General features: G+C 37.1%; 1 protein-coding gene across 7 annotated transcripts in view; it reads left to right on the forward strand.

The window, feature by feature from the left end:
• Positions 1-18,359, forward strand: part of olf (early B-cell factor 3-like) — a 100,401-nt gene that overhangs the window by 4,534 nt on the left and 77,508 nt on the right. For 6 of the 7 annotated variants that reach the window (XM_078005708.2, XM_085504115.1, XM_085504113.1 and 3 more), the window contains 6 exon segments: positions 5,894-6,019; positions 6,367-6,523; positions 6,745-6,808; positions 7,614-7,669; positions 8,872-8,945; positions 9,317-9,385. In XM_078005708.2, coding sequence (XP_077861834.1) covers positions 5,904-6,019; positions 6,367-6,523; positions 6,745-6,808; positions 7,614-7,669; positions 8,872-8,945; positions 9,317-9,385 — 536 coding nt within the window. In that variant the 5' untranslated portion in view covers positions 5,894-5,903. 7 annotated transcript variants of the gene reach the window in all.

An 18,359-nucleotide genomic window follows, 5' to 3' on the forward strand; every position in this document is an offset into this window, starting at 1 on the left:
TCGTCTTACCCGATCGTTATTTAGGGGTCAAATGTTTCCGGAAATACGAGCAAAATTGTGAAATTCGCTTTTCGGCATTTGTTTATAATGGCATATAACGTGACAGAAGTTGCTACACGGCGGCAACGAGTGTAAAGAACTCGGTAAAAGTTGTCCCATCTGCCGCGAACTGAAACTATCATAATTAACTGGCTCTCCAATGTTTAGCTGACCTTCAATTAAATGCTGCGATGGAAATTTACTGGGCATCATCATGTCCCATTTCACTTCACACTCTTTAATTGCAATGTCCTTGTCAATTTCGGGGGAAAAATTGTGCGATCGAAATCGGCCCAGCTTCGCCAACGGTTGAGACTATTTCTGCCTTAGCGACGGGGAAGCGCGTCTCTACCAGAGAATGTGGAGAATTTACTGCTCATAGTGAGTGGTGCGAGGACCGATGCAATGGATAAAAACACTACAGGATGCAAAGCTTATGTGTCTCGTTACTCGACTTGGGATACTCAAATAGAATTTGAAGTTTTGGATTCGAACTTGTCCGAATAAAAAATATCTAACCAAAAACACGACTAATTATACAATTATGCATTTTTTTTATATAATTTTATTTATTTTGACCAGTTTTGTTATTTTTAAAATCACAATTACGCTACGTCACTTGGAAATTGCGATGAGACAATGGGAGGAGAGATAATTGCCATTGCTTGGTCGTTTGGGGAATTGGATGGACAAAACATAATTGAAAGATGATGTCTGAATGTTGGTTTTATTCATTTTGGAAGATTCGTCAAATAAATGGAAAACTGGAGCGGAGTTGACAGCAGCTATCCATTCGGAGAGTGGCTTTAACGTGTACAAGCGATGTGCCAGTCAATCTGTACCCTCCGGCAATGTCTGCTTTGGCTCGTACTAACGGTACCCGTCGATCCCCTAAAGACGGCATTACTGCCATTCTGCAGGCACGCTACACTGATAATCGAATTTGGTTTCGCTCATGCACCTACTGCACAGTGCAGGTCACCTATAGGGACACTCTCATGGTTGTCGTATAATTCCAAACAGAATGCAGGCAAAATATGCGGTTGTTGCATCATGAAAACGCGCGGAAAGTAAAAACAAAAACAAAAAAAACTGAGAACCACCAAAATAATATTAGTGTGAATAGCGTAGTGAATTAATTTCTTTTCATCAAACTTTTTTCTTTTATACTTTGGTGTAAATCAGCTTGTATATGTTAAAGCCACTACGCTAAAACTTCCCGATTTATGTCGGAATACACAAACGACAATTTGCAAAAATAAACCTCGATAATGAAGAGCTACTAGAAGTATAGGTGTAATAAGGTGTTTGATAATTGGCATAATTTTTTATTTACTATGACGTTTAGAAAAGGATTTCTCATCTTCTTTGAAAACACAATGAAATGTTTGATGCATAGTTTATTGTTCCGCTTCTTATTAGTAAAGACAATGCGGATCTACGGACTTAATTAGTATTATTCTTAAACATGTCGGTGTGGCACTGAGCTAATTTAATAGCGTGTAATTGTGGGGACAACAAAGAATAAAGTATCCTTTCGCGGCAACTGTGCCGATAATATTCATGTTGCACGCGCTGTGTGTTACACTATACATACAACAGTCATAGAGATTTTCGTTATAGAAAAATTTAAAACTAACTTCCATCAATGAGAGATGTGTTTAACGTCTGAAAGGCTACATCAAAGGGTATCCGTTTCAAGTCTAGGGTTTGATACAGCAAGCGATTGACGTTGTCATTTTGTCGCACGGTGTTCACCATTCAAACTTCTCACGTTTCATCTCGCTTTTACATGGCGATAGTTTCCGCCTCGTCACCATCCCTCGTCTCTTTGTCTGCCATTTTTTCTCGTACTTCTATCAAATACAAAAGAAGATGCGCACCGTGTTTTCCTACTTTCCCGGAGTCATTTTACCATCTATCATTCTTTGAAAAAGTGCCTAAATTATCTGGACAATCTTTGGCGAAATTTCGCCCGAGGCTAGGCCATTGGGGCTAGCGAAATGAATCCCATAGGACGGGATATACATAGAGAGGCAATCTTATTCAGCCTTCCCGTCTGAAACACAGATATATATGTATATATATATATACACACACACACGTTTCCGTTTACTATTGTTTTAAGTTTTGTTGTAATATTGCCTCTTGTTTTCTGCAGAATTTTGATTTGAATGAAACAAATCACCGTAAATCTCCTGCGAATCGGAACAGAATGCTTGTGGTTGATCGAGCTACGTCCGCGGCAACAAAGACGTATATATTATTTAAAATGAAAAAGAATGAAAATAATCGTTGGGATGACGTAATTTGTGATAAATGGATACATTCCCCGTTAGGGTATTTTATATTTGTCCACCGAATATCAGTCGCCGCGAATCTTTCTCAATGGTGAATATTACACCTGATCCTTCATGTATTGAATAATTCGAATTTGGGCGACAAACAATTGATATATGCTGTTTTTGCAAACATTGATGTCGCAGAATTTTCCACATCAACAAACAATAAAAAAATACACGAATGTTCCCAATACTATTACTATCGGTGAATTCTAAGCAATAAATAAACTGATGACTGGAGTCCGTGAATGCTAAAACCCATAAATGGAATCCTAAAACAACGCCCGCTTTTGTCACGCACTTGCAATCTCCAAAAGTAAACAAGTTTGAATCGAATGTCACGAACTTTGAATCACTTCGATTCACAGTGCCAAATTTCACAATGTCGTTTATAGTTTATTACCCAAAGTCCAATTTCAAATCCAAGTACATTTTAATGTAAGTAATATCATAGTGAATACCTAGACCTTTCACCCGTAGGGGCATATCAGCGGCTGATATTTACGTTTATGGTATTGACGAAGGTGAAAAAATTACTGCTACCGTTTGTTCCACATCATATCTATAACTCACTCTCAGAAATGGTCAGATTTTTGACAGGTTTGTTGCCTTCAACTCACTCTTTAAAATCTCCCGCATAAAAGCCATGGTTTGTACTTTAATTTAATTTAATTGGGCTGATGAAATACGGAGTCGGGTTACTCCCATGTTTTTAGGCACTCTTCGGTATATATCGGATAGTTCTTTCTCCGTCCCCCCCCCCCCGACCGCAGTTGCATTGACATACGACTAATACCCTTTCGGCAGTTTTTAAAATATGTTGGTTTTATAATTACATATTAATAAGCGTCAGACCCCGAGAAAATGTTCGTATATGCAAGAACCGGAAGAGTGTACACATTTATCCGGAAATGAGAGATGTTTGCACGGAATCTACCGTGCCGGCTTTTAAGTTCATCATTTCTGTGAAACTATGAAGGGGATGGGGTTATTGTTGTATCGGTGTATACCACTAGAGGTCACGGTAACTTGTGGATATCCAGTCTTTAGCAAATAAATCATTATTGGGCACGTCCAACTTGAAAGAGCGTGAAAGTAGTAAACACATCACACCGACGAGCAAGGTTAGAGTTGCAGAAAGCAATAGACATGCGATTCAAAATGATACGATTATGTCTCATCAAACAAACACCTGCTCAATAATCGAACAACAAAATAATAAACAGCACTGTGGTTCAATAGATGCCGCGTAAACATCGCTGTATTGGTCACGGTTCAATCAACTTCAGATAGTCAAGTTGTCCGCGGGATCATCGCGGGCTGAGATACGAAGGGCTGGCAAACAAGTTTTGAACTTGCCGGGGTATCAAATATTTACTTGTGTTGCCAAAAACTTCAGTTGCGTTCATGGTGATCGTACACTAAACACGGAAGAAAACGACTCGTTGAATGTATGTGTCATATGTGTGTGGTATTTTTAGACGGTTAAAGTATAAAGACAAATGACGTTTCATAATGCGTTTAAAATATTCTGTATAGTGTTTTTTTCCCGCTTTTTTTTTGAAATTCGCACTGATCCCTCTTACAAAAAATGAAAATATGTATGATCCGAAATCGGTAAAATATTCTAGCTGACGCGATAGTGACGCAGATGGCGGTTGGGGAAACATGACTAGTGACATGATTCATACCTAACTCGGTATTACGAGCTTTTCGCGACCCACAAAAAACATTCTTTTATGTCGTTTTATTTAATTTTCAAAGCGAAAATGGGACGCCATTGTCCGATATCGACCGCGGCAAAAGGATGTCTTTGCTTAGTCTTATTATGCGAGGTTTTCAACCGTTTTGGCGAATTTTTGTTATTTTTATCGAAGATTTGGGATTATTGCCGGTATGCAAAACGGCGTAAAATAGTATATTCGATCGGACGCACGTGATGACAATGCCGTCATGAAATTCAATACAATAATGTCATTGGGAGCCAAGCAAGTGATAGTGTTCAATTATCATACGTACACGGGTTTCCAAGCAGGTTACACGACGTGATGTCCTCTCTATTGTATTCGTTTTGTTGCCCATATGGCGTTGAATTTCACTGCAGGAGAACGTGAAACGCCGTGCATTTTTCACGAATAAAATTTCGTGTTTCATTCTGTCTGCTAGATTTCATTCGCGGAGCCCCCTCCCCCTCTCTTCCCCTCCCGTACTGAATATTATTACGACGATTCACATGCGATGTACTGGGTACGAATTTGATCTGTTTGCAATGGACCACCAATAATATTAGGGGGGTTTCACAAATTCTGTACAACAGTTTTAAAATGTAATGATCCCCGCAGGCTAAAATGTACGCTAATCTGCAATCTAGTATTAAACTGATGCGCGCACATAGCAGAAAACATTTTAAGTGTGGGCTCACGTGGTTCGATTGCAAAGACCGCATCCTCGCGTTGCGAAGAGGAAAGGTGATGGGACTGTTTACGTTTCTATAAGGAATATCACCGCTGTCGTCGGTAACGACTTTTGGCCTGTCCTGTGTACGGCAATAACACACAGGAAAAGAAGCATGTTTTTTTTTAACGCCGTGAATGAAAACCATTATTCATGGCAATTTATGTTTATCTGGTTCATGTTTATTTTAGGACAATTGACTTTTGTTTATCCCGCAAACACGGTTGGGATTAATTATGTAAATTAACTTGTCTGCACAGTGTTGATTGGGCGCGCGTGGCCAGCGGCCTATCAATCACATTAGAAAACGACATCAGTCGTAGTAAAAGTGAGAGTGCGGCGGAGCTATTTGTTAGGACGTCGGCACACCCTGTGTTCTCATTGGCTGGTAGGAATTTTCTGCATAGTTTAGCCCATATAAGGAAGAATTGGCGTTGTCCTATGGCTTTGATCCGTTGTCAGTCCCTGTCAACATCGATTCCCTAAGGTATTTACCGTGCATCCCAAGGGAATTAAAATCCATAGGGAAGCCGCCGTACATACGAACACTTGAAACCAACAAAAGACGCCCCCCGGGAGACGGACACCCCCAAAAGCTGAAGAGAGTGAGCGAGAGGTACGACCACGTATCGATGAAGTAGATATATCGGTTTAGTTTGGTGTTTTTAGTGAGTGTGTGGTAGTCGATCGTCGTCGCTGAGTACATATACACACCAGGCAACGTGCTTACACCGAAGCCCGATTGACTCACTGCAGGCCCGTTCATGCATAGACGCTGATCAACATTGTAGTAGCCGGCCGCGTGTTGGATCGACATTTCTCCTTAGATCGTAGTTCCGCTTCGCTGTGAATGCCCCGATCCGTGTGCCTGATCGTCAACCCAGTGGACTAGTTTGCTGTACTAATTTCTCACTACGAAAATACGTCTTCAACACAACAAGGCCGCGTGGTTGTTGTTATTGTTGTTGTCAAAGTTTGTGTACAAGTGTCAGCCAGTCACTTGTGTACTCAAACTGACTTGTTAGTAATTGCACATATCATCGTTTTCAACCCCATAGGACGTTTTTCATGTTCGGCATCCAGGATACCCTATCGAGAGGTCCTACCAATCTTAAGGAGGAACCCCTATCCAGCGGTGTTCGAGGCTGGATGCAACCTACGATGGTTGAACAAGGAGCAGCAAGGTAATTATTTGAATTTTTTTATCCATTTTCCGGCACGTCCGATATATTATGTCCCGTGTTGTCATTCAGTGTATATGTTTTTATTTTGGCATGGACTATTTAGTTGGTCCCCTATGTATACACGGCCCCGAGCACTCAATTTACCGTCTGTTGTGGCACAGTTGACTGACATGACAGTGTTCGCATTGCTTTCGATTTCTTTAAATACACGTGATAAAACACACCAGGAATAATTTTTCTAGTTTTAGGAAATTTCTCTTTCGATATAGATATGCTACCAGTTTTGTTTTCATTCCACTTGCTTGACTGTCCAACTAACCCATACAATTTCTGTTTTGCCCCCTTAGCGGTGTAGGCCTGGCACGGGCCCACTATGAGAAACAACCACCGAGCAATTTACGAAAAAGCAATTTCTTCCATTTCGTCATCGCCTTGTACGATAGACAGGGTCAACCGGTGGAAATCGAGAGGACGTCGTATATTGACTTCATCGAGAAGGAACGGGTACGGAAGTGATTTTATTCTCCTCACTGTAGACCCCGCTGAGTATAATCACCAGTGTTCTTCAAATATATTCACGTGCAAGTCCCTGTGCACAGCGTAAAGGCGTGATAAAGTTCGTTGAGTTTCAACAACACACGTTTACGAACCGATTCACACCTTGACAGTAATTCAATTAATTTAGTTTTGCTTATTTCTTGACGCGAGTTTTGTTTTTTGTCCAGGAACCGGATAACCAGAAGACGAATAATGGAATTCATTACCGATTACAGCTCCTTTACAACAATGGTAAATAAAGTTCACTATCTATATATCAATTGCCCGAAATCCGCTAATATTTAAGGTTTTGGAGATTAAGTGAATTATTATCCGACTTAGCAGTTTTCTGTTTACGACTTAGAATCATGAACTCAATTATACAAATAGTAGGCATTTTTTTTCTGTTTTGATTCTGCTTGTCACTTTCAACTCACATGGTTTTCTGACACGCTTGTTGAAGCCGGCGAGTTGTTTACGTTCTCAATTTAACGTAGTTGCACAAGCTCGATCGATTTTGAAAGCTATCCTTCACCACCCGCCAGCCTTCCTTGTTCGAAACTGCACTGTTCTTTTTAGTGTGAATAGAAAGTGAAGTGTCGACCTCTTGTGTACTATTTGCTAAACCTCTTAAAACCCTTTGAACCACCAGTACACCCCCCTTCAAAATTTACGGTAGCTCTCGAGGCTCGTTGCGCGCTTGTTCGCTTTTAACGTGGGGCGTGCGACCATCCACTACTAAACGTACACTAATGACTCAATTTGACCATTTTGTGATCGACCTTTTACTAGCCCCGAGTCATGTTTTGTACACCAATTTCCTTGCACAATTCAAACAATTTTACAATTCTTATGATTTTTTTTCTTACCCCACCAAGCTGTTCGAAGCGTTGGACGAAATCAGGGGAACTTTGTCGCAGTGTAATTTTAGCGAGAAGGCGACTCGATCGACTCAGTCGTTCAATCGTGGGCAATTTTCGAATTTTATCTCATTTTATTGCTACTTGAAAGTAATAATACCATTTTTACATTCATGATTATGTTGTGTTTCACTCAGGTATTCGCAGCGAACAGGATATCTACGTCAGGCTCATCGATTCCATCACAAAACAGGTAGATTTCAATATTTTCGCGTCCGCTTATTAGATTGTAGTTGTATTTTTTGCCATCATGGCGATCGTCTTGTCTTCACTTCGCTGAGTAATTTAGGTTGGCGAGCTCGGCATGCTTCAGAGAACACCCGTTCTTCTTGTCACCATTCTCCACGATTGACCCAACATAGAAAAAAGCAGTAGCCCCGAAAATGTGACCTGCCCACCGCTGATCATAATAACTCTCTCGAAAACCCTTTGCTTGAAAATTGGGGGGAAATGAAAGCGAATCGCCCGGAGCATTAGCCGCGTGGGTGAGCCAGTTTAGCCGTAGCGCACACATCGATGTCTGAAACGGGGCAACCGGTGTAATATTAAATTGGCAGTCCTACACTGAACAAAAGCGTCAAAATGGCTTGAAACAGCTGAAAATAGAGGGCTTCCCTGTGTCACAAGTAATTCTGGGCGTTTGTTTTGGTTATTTTATGGCCACAGCTTATACCCTGTACACGTGTTCTGCTGTCTACTTGCGTCACGGCTGTTCTTCATTATGAAGCCTACTGGAATTGCAATTTATCCCTTAAATAAGAACTGATAGCCGTTGTTAAGAAACACTGAACCCCCAGAGCTCAACTAACCATTATAAAATTATAGCGCAAATTAATAAAATTTTAGAAATTTGATCGCGAAATAGCTTGTATTTCTATAGAATAATTTGGTTTATATTGCCGAGTATTGGCCCTCTCCCATTATTTTTTTAACGAACCCGCTTTATAGATGGGTTTAAACTGGCGATGGAGCTAAAACCGCATACAACCGTGAATTCTAATTCGATGCGATATTGAGGTTACGGCACTGGCAAAACATCCAGGCATTTAGGTATAAGTGTGACTAAATTAGAGACTCCGTGATTGACTTTCACCCGCTGTGGAGTGTTTTGTATAGCCTTATTCAAGTGAATGCCTTGTACATTATTCAAAGTACATCTTTTCTCCTTTGAAATTGTGTCATCATGGCTACTTGACACTGTGCCTTTTCCGTTGTTCTGAGTCCATTTATTCTCTGGTCATTTACGCCCGATCTTTTCGCCACATGGCATTCGTGTTGCGGCGTTTCTTTGGTGTCTTTGGTGACCCAGAAATGCAAGAGGCAGCGCTGTTTCTTTTGGTAGATTAAACATGCATACAGTGACTGTATTTGCTTCCGTGTTTTCCCTCCCCACAGCCGATCGTGTATGAAGGGCAGGACAAGAACCCCGAAATGTGCCGTGTGTTGCTCACACATGAAATAATGTGCAGGTGAGAATATTTCCCTTCTTTCTTTTCTATTCTTCAAAAAACTTCACAAACTGCAATAAATTAAAAGAGGGTAAATTATAACATTTTCATTAATTACCTTAGAGTTTCTTCAATCGTTGAATGTGTGCATTGTACCATGTGACAAAATCCGCCCAGCAAAAGAAACTGAACTGAATAAGTTGTTTGATAGATCTGTGTACGGATTAGTTAATCAAATGAAAGGGAACCCAGCAGGGACCAGTAATGTTGTTGTACAAACTTACCAAAGTTGGTTTTCAAGATGTTTTTTTCCAAAAAAAACATTTCCATCAGGCAATGAGATGCAAATGTTGATTTCTAACTTTTTTTTTATCTATTCCTTTTCATTTTAGTCGATGCTGTGACAAGAAAAGTTGTGGAAACAGAAATGAAACGCCATCAGATCCAGTCATAATCGACAGGTAAGTAAAGTTGATTTGTCCCCCTTCCTTCATCTCCATGGTTACGTACAACTTATTGCTGGTATATATAGTATATAACATAAGAAGTCAAGATTGTTGTACAGAAAAAGTGAGACTTGTTGTTGCATTGATCCACATGCAAAGAAGTGGTGTACTAGTATGTCTGGAACTTTCCTCTCACCTTTTGTTTGCTAGTGTTTGCAGAGATTAAAAAAAGTGGCTTGTGCCTTTTTTTGAAAACAACAATAGAGGCTGGCTTAGTCTGTCCAATAGAGTACACTATGTTGTACCCCATTGATGAGTTCTGAGTGACTAGTGAACACCATAATTAAATGAGATGTGGAATCTAATTGGATAAGAACTATAGTCCAGAGACTAGATCATATTACAATTTTAATTGGATTGGTCCAGTCAAGTCACCACCCAGCCTACCCTGGGCTCTCCCAGCTAACTCAACCCCACAGCTGAAACTTTCAGAGCTCTTTCATTCAGTTGTGTTGGCGGCAAGTGGTGGACTGGCTAGCCAGGAGCCTACAGGAGTCTAGAGTTACAACAAGGTCCCATTGAGTTTGTATATACAAGTGGGAACCGTTTAAAACTCTGTTTATACCCCATGTCATTTAACAGGAACTGTTGGTCAATAGTGCTATTAAAACCTCATAAAACTCCCCTTCATTTCAGTACCAGTCCCTACACCACTTAAATATAACTTGTTCATATCCCGGCTATAAATGTTTTTTCACAGTGTGTTTCATTCTGTCTAAAAAATCTACAGCCATCTGGTAAAGCTATAACTTTTTTTTTTAAGTTTGGACAGAGTTTTGGTCTATTTGGGCAATCTATTTCCACTCTGTCAACAGCATGCATTTTTTTAAAGATCAGGTGACAAATTGTCATAGAAACTGGAACTTTTTCTGCATATGTTAGTTAACTTTTGGTGGCCTGTTTAGTGTACAAGGCTGGCAGTAGTATTGTTTTGTATGAGAGTCTGAGAAAAATGTTCAGTAATTTAAATTAAAATGTTTGTCTTAGGACGAATGAGAAACGCACCTTGTGTATCATGAACCACTATGCTTCAACGACGAGTCACTAGAAATTTCTTAGTTTACTGCTGAACTTAAAAGTCACTAATCTAAAATAAATCTGGAGCTTGCTGTCTTTTTGGCGGTTTTTCTAAGAGTAAATATTAATAGTCAGACAGAATTTTGTAATCAATCCTACAAGGTATTACTATTTTTTATAAAATAGAAATTTAGAAATTTTACTAAATTTTCATTGTTGTTGGTAACGCCTTGATTCCTGTCTTCCTATTGGGTTTATTGGAGTGTGGACATATTCATAAAGGAAGCCATTTGTATCTCATTTCAGTTACGAGGAGTAGCGCAATTGACAGGATATGTGAAACTGTAATCATAATTATTAACGTACTCATTCTCATTCTTCATACCCATTACGTTGAATCATAATTTGCGCACTTGGAGAATCTCTCCAAAATGAAGCGACTCTTAAGCCATTAAATAACGGTAGGCATTTGTTTTGATTGTGTCGATTCAAAGCCTTTGATCTCTATTGTAGTAGGAGTCTGGCCCACATAAAACAACTTGAACTTCCTGTAATAAAGTGTATAGACTTTCGTACTTGAGAACATTCTGAGCTTGTCTGTCTGTCTTCTATTCTACAGCAGTCATTTTATTGATGTCAGAAATTAAGCTGTATTTTTTTTGCCAAATTGGTCATCATCATTCAATTATTAATAATATTTACAGTTTAGCCATATTTTCTCTAGTATTTTTTGTATTTTTTTGTATTTATTTAGGAATTCTCATCAAAAACACAACAACCCAACCTTGGCAGTCTAGTTATTGGCTTACCATATCTATAGTCAAGTACTTTAGATAGAAATCTTGTCAGAAAGCAAAATTGTAGAATTGTCTAGTTTCTCAACTTCGACCTCATTTGTAGGGGAATTATTCATAAGATTTCAGGTTAATTTAATTCATAAGATTTCATGGTAAATTTCAAATTAAGATTTGTTTTTTATGAGGCTGGGTGGTCATTATCAGTTGTTATTTCATTCCAGACTGCTTAGAAACTGATATCCCAGTGTGAAAACTCGGTTAACTGTAATCTAGCGATAACACATAAGAATATTATATAAAAGGGGGATAGAAATACGTCTGCTTGTAAAAAAAATGGTTACCAAACAATTAGTGAATTTTGTGTCTTGTGACGGTTCTCAGCTCTTTCTATGTCAAAGCTGTCAACAACGTGATGACGAGTCTCCATTTAGTACCACTGAAGGTACTTGACTATTCATATGAAAGCATTGTCAGTCATTTTAATTTTTCGTAAGTCGGGAAATTACCTTTCGGTAAATTATAATATAGTCTTGGAAAACATGAATCATTGGAACAGGAAGGTTAAAATTTGCTTAATAAACTAACTTGTAAGTACCCTTAAATTTGACCCCAAGTTGTAGGTAACTCACCTCGATCTGTCCGCAGGCAATTTTCAGAAGAGGTCACCAGCGTAATATTGTAATGTGATGTTGTTAACAAATTCCACTGAACGCAAAATACTCTTTTAAATAGCTGAGGTTATTTTATAAATAAATCTCAAATAGTAAAAAAAAAATGTGTTTTTAGCTGGGCTAGTCTGAATTATCGTGTAATAATCATAGGTAATCTTCGAAACATCTCGTAAGTGGCTCTTAAATTCTGCTGGAATGTCAGTAATCAAAAGGTGACGAAAAAATATTTTGAAATAAAAATAAGAAGAATTACCATACTAATTTATCGCTAGTGACTTGTGAGTACGTTATAATAGTTTTAACTGTAGAATACAAGACCAGTAATAAATACACTAAATTTTTGAAGCTCCTTGATAAAATGGATGTTTTCATTCCAGAAATCTGATATTTTTTTAATTTTGTTGTTGTTCAATTTCAATGTAAAAAACAAGAAATTCTAATCTGTATTATTTTTGCTCTTTGATTTATTATTTTTAATTATACTTAATTAGTAATTACCCATTGGTGAAGGACATTGTCAATTGCATTTAGCAGGGAACCAATAAGCAGGGTAATTTTCTTTATTTATACTATCTCTTGTGCAGTCAAATTAAATGTGAGTGTTAGTTGTAGTAGGGAGGTGTTAATGGCCCCTCAAAGAATATAGTTCAGATCACACCATACAGTTTAGATAAGGATAATAACTAATCAAAGCTCACTGGAGGAAACAAAACACAGTCCACAAACAGTCCTGATCTTGCTTTCCTGAAGATTTTTTTAATCTTTTTAAAATTACTATACATAATTTTTTTATAATAATTTTACATGCCAACGGAAGCTTCTAATTATTTAATAATAATAATATTTAATAACTCATACTGTCTCCCGAAAAACATAAAAATACAAAATAATCATATAAAAAAATACAAAAGAACAAAACACAAATTTACAAAAAAAATATGCCTTTTTCTATATTGTGAATAAAAACTACACCTTCATGACATTATTGTACTGAAAGCATAATCCATTTTTTTCATTATTTCTGTCATAATGGCAATATTGCATGATAATGCACTATCCTGGCATCAAGCATGCCCAAGACAAATGTAATCACCTGTGAACCGTAACCAAGGTTTCCACATTAAAAATTGCATTCCCTTAGCCAGTTTGTAGCACACTAACTTTCCTAGAGCTGCGACCTTTCATGATTTGTTGTCCTAAATCCCACATAGTCCAAAGTCAGAAAATTTTGATGGAATTTTCAACCATGAATATCTTTTAAAAAATTAATAATTTCAGTGAAATCAATATTTTGGGTTTGAGGAAGACACAAACTTGCTCATCCTCGGTACTTCCACTTTGTGGTCTTAAAATATTATAACTTTTGTAAAATCTGCCACTGTTTATTGAAAAAAATAAAAATAATATTCTCATCATTCAAATATAGCTGGGTATCTTGTCAATATTTTGTGTTAATAATTTAATGCCTTTTATTAAAATGAAAAATGTACATTGTTAAGGGATGTCTTTTTATTTTAACCATGTCTAGATGCACCTGTTCTCTAACAGCAATTAAATTGGTAGTAATTTTCATTTAGTGTCAGATTCGTTTAGTTTCATTAATCACATTATCATGTTGATTTGGATATGATTAGACATGATTATCAGACTAGTCTATCTATTTAACACCCCCCCCCCTGATTTGTATGCAATGTTTGTCTCGCATTGGAAGGATAGTTTTAAAAAGTATATTTCTGCCGACCAATGTTCTAAGATGTAGTTTCCTGGTGAACTTCAAAACGCATAACCAGTTGATATTTCAAGACGGGCGATGGCTGGCTTTTAACGCCTATTACTAATTGTAACGTCTCTTCTGTCGCTGGTCCTTAATGGAATTTACTTATACCATATTAGAACGCACTTATTTTTGCTTTCTGTTTTTTTTTTTCTCTTTGAGAGACTAAGCCGGCAATTGCACCTATAGTCAGTGCTTAATGATGTTTTTAGAGGCTACCCTGATTGGATTTCCTGATGATGAGATAGATTGGTCCAAGACACCACTTATATGACTTATTAGATTAGCAAGCTACATCACACTTGTTAATATTAACTAGAATGTTAGGCCAACATTATTTCCATTGATAATATATAAGAATCACACTTCATGAGACTGATACAGCCGAATTGGCTATGCAACAATTTTTCGATGTAACTGTAATATTTTTGGGGCTTTGACGCTGCTGTTGGAGTGCAGGGAGGTGTTGCTTTAGCAAAATTTGTAGATTTGAATATTAAATAGTTTCTTAATTTCAGAAATATCTACTTTGTTCTAGGAAATTAAATGGTTTCGTTGTTTTTTTGCTGGCTGTGAGAATTTACTAAGTTTGCAATCAGCATCAACATTTAAAAATATAGTGTCTCCAAAAACTGAAACTAAAACATAAAATTAAATAATTGTAGTTTTTGGCCAAAAAAAAGCACAATTTATTAAATTGATAATTTGGGATAACAATTTACTATTTAAATTTTCTATAAATTCATATAAAGTGGTTATTTTGCTGAAAATCCAACACAAATGATTGTCTCTTCATACCAGTTTTAATTTACGATGTATTTCAATATTTATTCGTGACGAGCGCCAAGAACTACACCAAAAGTTATCATTTTCTCTCCTTTTCAGCACCCATTTTTTTTATCTTGATGGACCTCATCATTCTCCCGATTTTTTGTCTCTTAAATTCTCATCTTTTGCAAGTATGGCAACTGCATCAACTGAAACAACCAAATTTTAAAAGCAAGAATTAAAATTGTTTTTGTTTTTTTAATCAAATCCGAAATAAAATTAAAAATTTTTATTTCGTTTTTGGACAGACTTTGTGATATTTATGAGTGATACAGTTGAAATTGTATATGAGAGAATTAGGGTGTCATCCAGCATATTATTAATGACGTTAATGACATCAACGAAAAGGTTTGAATGGCTTGGCTTTTACCCCATATGTCAACTAGCTAGTGAAATGGACTTTACTAACGGCCAGAGTTAGTCGGCCTTTATAAATGGAGAGCCATTAAAATTGCTCCATCAATAGTATTTGCTAAGATATGACAACCACTATAAACGTGTGCCGAGATGGGGTAATCTTATTAATTTTTAAATAGAGGCTTACTTGAATCCATTAACGGACCAACTGTCATTGCAAAGATACTTCCTTCCATACCATGCTCTATAATAATTTACATCAACTCCAATACAAAAATATTTGGGACCAGAGAATAGAGATTATGTCGGTATTGTTTGGTGTGTTTTTGTGCTCCACGGCTCCAAAGAGTGGAGAGTTCTTTGTTGCGTGACTCACCCAACTATGAGAGTGCTACTACTGGGCCTAAGTTATTTGATCTTAGCGAGGAGGGGTGGTCAATAAGGCCCTGATGAAAGTATGCAGAGGAAACTTGTATTTCTTCCTCCAAATTTAGCGGGTTATTTTTTATGGCGATGTTGCTGTTTTCAGAATTCTGTTTGCATAATCTGCAAGGCTCTAGGCTCTGTTTTATGGCGACAATGTTGTTGTTATGATTGCACCACACTTAATGAGCTATCTTCCCCCATGCTGTTAATGGTTTCACCCTATTGGAAATGTAGTTGGGCTCAGGTGAGACTGTTAATTGCTCTATGCATGTTAAAACACTTTATGGGTTGTTAAAGATTCAATTGTGCAGCATGCGTGCCATTCTTTGTAAACTTATCCACTCCCCTGTTTTGGCTTCCAATTGCATTAGTCGTACAATTTGGCGAAATTGCCGACACCATGGTGTCATCCAGCAGAGTTCAAAAAAGCAGAATTCAGGTAGCGAGCAAAAAAAAAAAAATTCAAGCATTGTTTTTGTTTTGTTTTAAGGAAAAAAAACATCTTATCAATTCGTTAAAAGCCCGATTGCATGTGCTGTTTTGTTTTAAATTTGAGCTGCACAGAGATAACCCAGTTGTTAGCAGTTTACCGCAGTTCATTCAATTAGGCAACAATCTGTACGATTGGACCACTGGGTGAGATCGAAGACCAATCGCTGATCACATGATGCGGGGATTGGGCCCAAATTAATACTGATAAATTGCTATATCAAGTGAAATGCAGTCATGTTTACCCTAGACATTAAAGTAGCTTGGGCTCTAGCTCACACGCGCTACAGAGAAACCCATTCGTTATACATAAAATATCTGTCAGCTACGGTAATAATAGAACCAAAAAAACGAGCCATTATGGCCTACTAGGGTAATAAGAAAACATCAACCTCACAGCGGAGAGAAAATAAATACATGCACAGTATTATTTTGTTTCGAGTTCTGATAATTATACTTATTGGGTAAATACTGTAATTGAAGAAACATCACTGGAGCAGTTGGCGATATAAAAAAAATAGATCTTCAGTTAATTCAAGGCGAGGACTGAAGCCATTAGATAAATATTATTTTATATCAGTGTGTGTATTTATCAACTACTTCCTGAATAACTATATACAAAATGATAATTCATATATTAGTCTGTAGGCAAATATTGGCATTAGATAGTGTTCTGATCTTACCTCGCGAATTTAGCCTGTCTCTGAAGAGCTAGATGAAGACGAGGACAAAAAACACACATAATGACTCGTTTGAGAGTTCCGAGTGATTCACAAGCGGTACCTTCACCATGCAGTGGATTGCAAAAAAGTGAATCATCTGAAAAAACTTTATTTTTTATTTTTTTATTTTTTTTTTGACGAAAATACAATGGAGTATTTTGAGAAGGCCGATTTGCATATTTAGAGCGAGTTTTACAAACTGTAATACTTTAATGTGCTGTGAACAACGAACCGGGGGCATATTATCAACTTACCATATAGCTATACCAAATCAGATTAGCAGATTAAAAGAGGATCTCAAATCACACAAAACACCCTCATCGCACAAAAATCCCATGTCAAACCCCGAGCTCATTTATTATTTAAAAAGCTTGATGCAGTTGGTGAATTATTCACGATCAATTTTATCCTCCGTGAAGACATGCTGATCATCGTGTTGTATCAAAACTGGAGTCTTTTCATCGGCCGACGATAAGTTATAAGTCATTTGACAAACCAATCATCACCGCGCATACAAACAAAGCATGAACGGCCGTTGACTTTGAAAATGAATCATCGTCATGACGACATTAAAATTGTAGGTCGTTAATCAAATGAAAAAAAAAATTGTTGTCATGATGTTTTCACATCTCGCGTGATCGTTCTTTGATTTTTCTATAATATTAGATAACATTATAATCATAGGGGGGGGAAAAAATGTCCTCTCTCGTGGCCTGCACAGCCCCCTAACAATTCTTTTCCCCTGCAACCATACTTTACCTTGCTCAAGCCCAATTTACCTGATAACAAAGTATAACACAGTTCAATTGTAGCTCTTATTTTTCCGTGTTGATTTTTTATAATAATTTCTCCCCTGTTGTATAATTATCGTCCCCAGTGTGGAAGCTAACTAGGTGTAAATGCCTCTGTAATTGTCGCCATACTTCTCAGGTCTATACTCAGCTGCCTTCCTCAGTGAGCAAATCACTTGTGAAACTGTTCCTCCCCGGACTGTCATCAAATCTTGTGGCTAATTATCACAATATACCGGAAATATCACCAAATCTTGATTCTTTAAATATGGTGGGAAGCGTAAATTTTTAAAATTTACAGATGCAATTATGTGTTTCAAATTTTTATATTTTTTTGAATAATTATCATTAATAGAAAATATATATTGTTTATTCCAAATGAAAACTTGATCATGAATGAGGCAAGAAAGTTTTTTTAACTTATTATGATTGCACCATCCAAACCCACCACATCTACTTTTCAAATTATTTGGGATTCAACCATCATTGTCTTATGACTTTGATATTTCAGACAAAAAACCTATATACAACTTTTGAAATGTGAATTTTCGGTTGAAGGAATAGTACTTGATATTCAGTACTGCGCTGGGAATTCAAATTAGATTCTGTGGGAGTGCAGATCAGTACGTGGTGGTGGGTGATTTAATTTACAGATTTTAACTTAAATTTTGTAAATGGTAGAGTGGAGTTCAGTTTAAGTTTCTGATATGACTGTAATTTGAGATATTAACAGATGTGTGCTTCCAAAGTTTAGAATAAATTTATTAAGTCAAGTTGTGTTTTGATGAAAAAACCCAGAACAAACCACAACGACATTTTGTTCATATTACTAAATGTTTGATGAATTATATTTCTATGTGTTCTGGAATTGAAATTATAGAAAACACAATTTTATTTTGATATTTTCTCAATTTGTTTCTATTTAAAAATTAGTTTACAAAAAAAAAAATTGGATGCAAAAGTTCCTGTAAAAGTTCAACAAATAATTTAAATGGTGTGTGATTTAACGTAATTTTGTCATTTCAAATGTCAGTAAAGCGCCACAGTGATGCATCAT

Source organism: Saccoglossus kowalevskii, chromosome 10, assembly GCF_978046115.1.
Source record: "Saccoglossus kowalevskii chromosome 10, keSacKowa6.1, whole genome shotgun sequence".
NCBI classification, from domain to species: domain Eukaryota; kingdom Metazoa; phylum Hemichordata; class Enteropneusta; family Harrimaniidae; genus Saccoglossus; species Saccoglossus kowalevskii.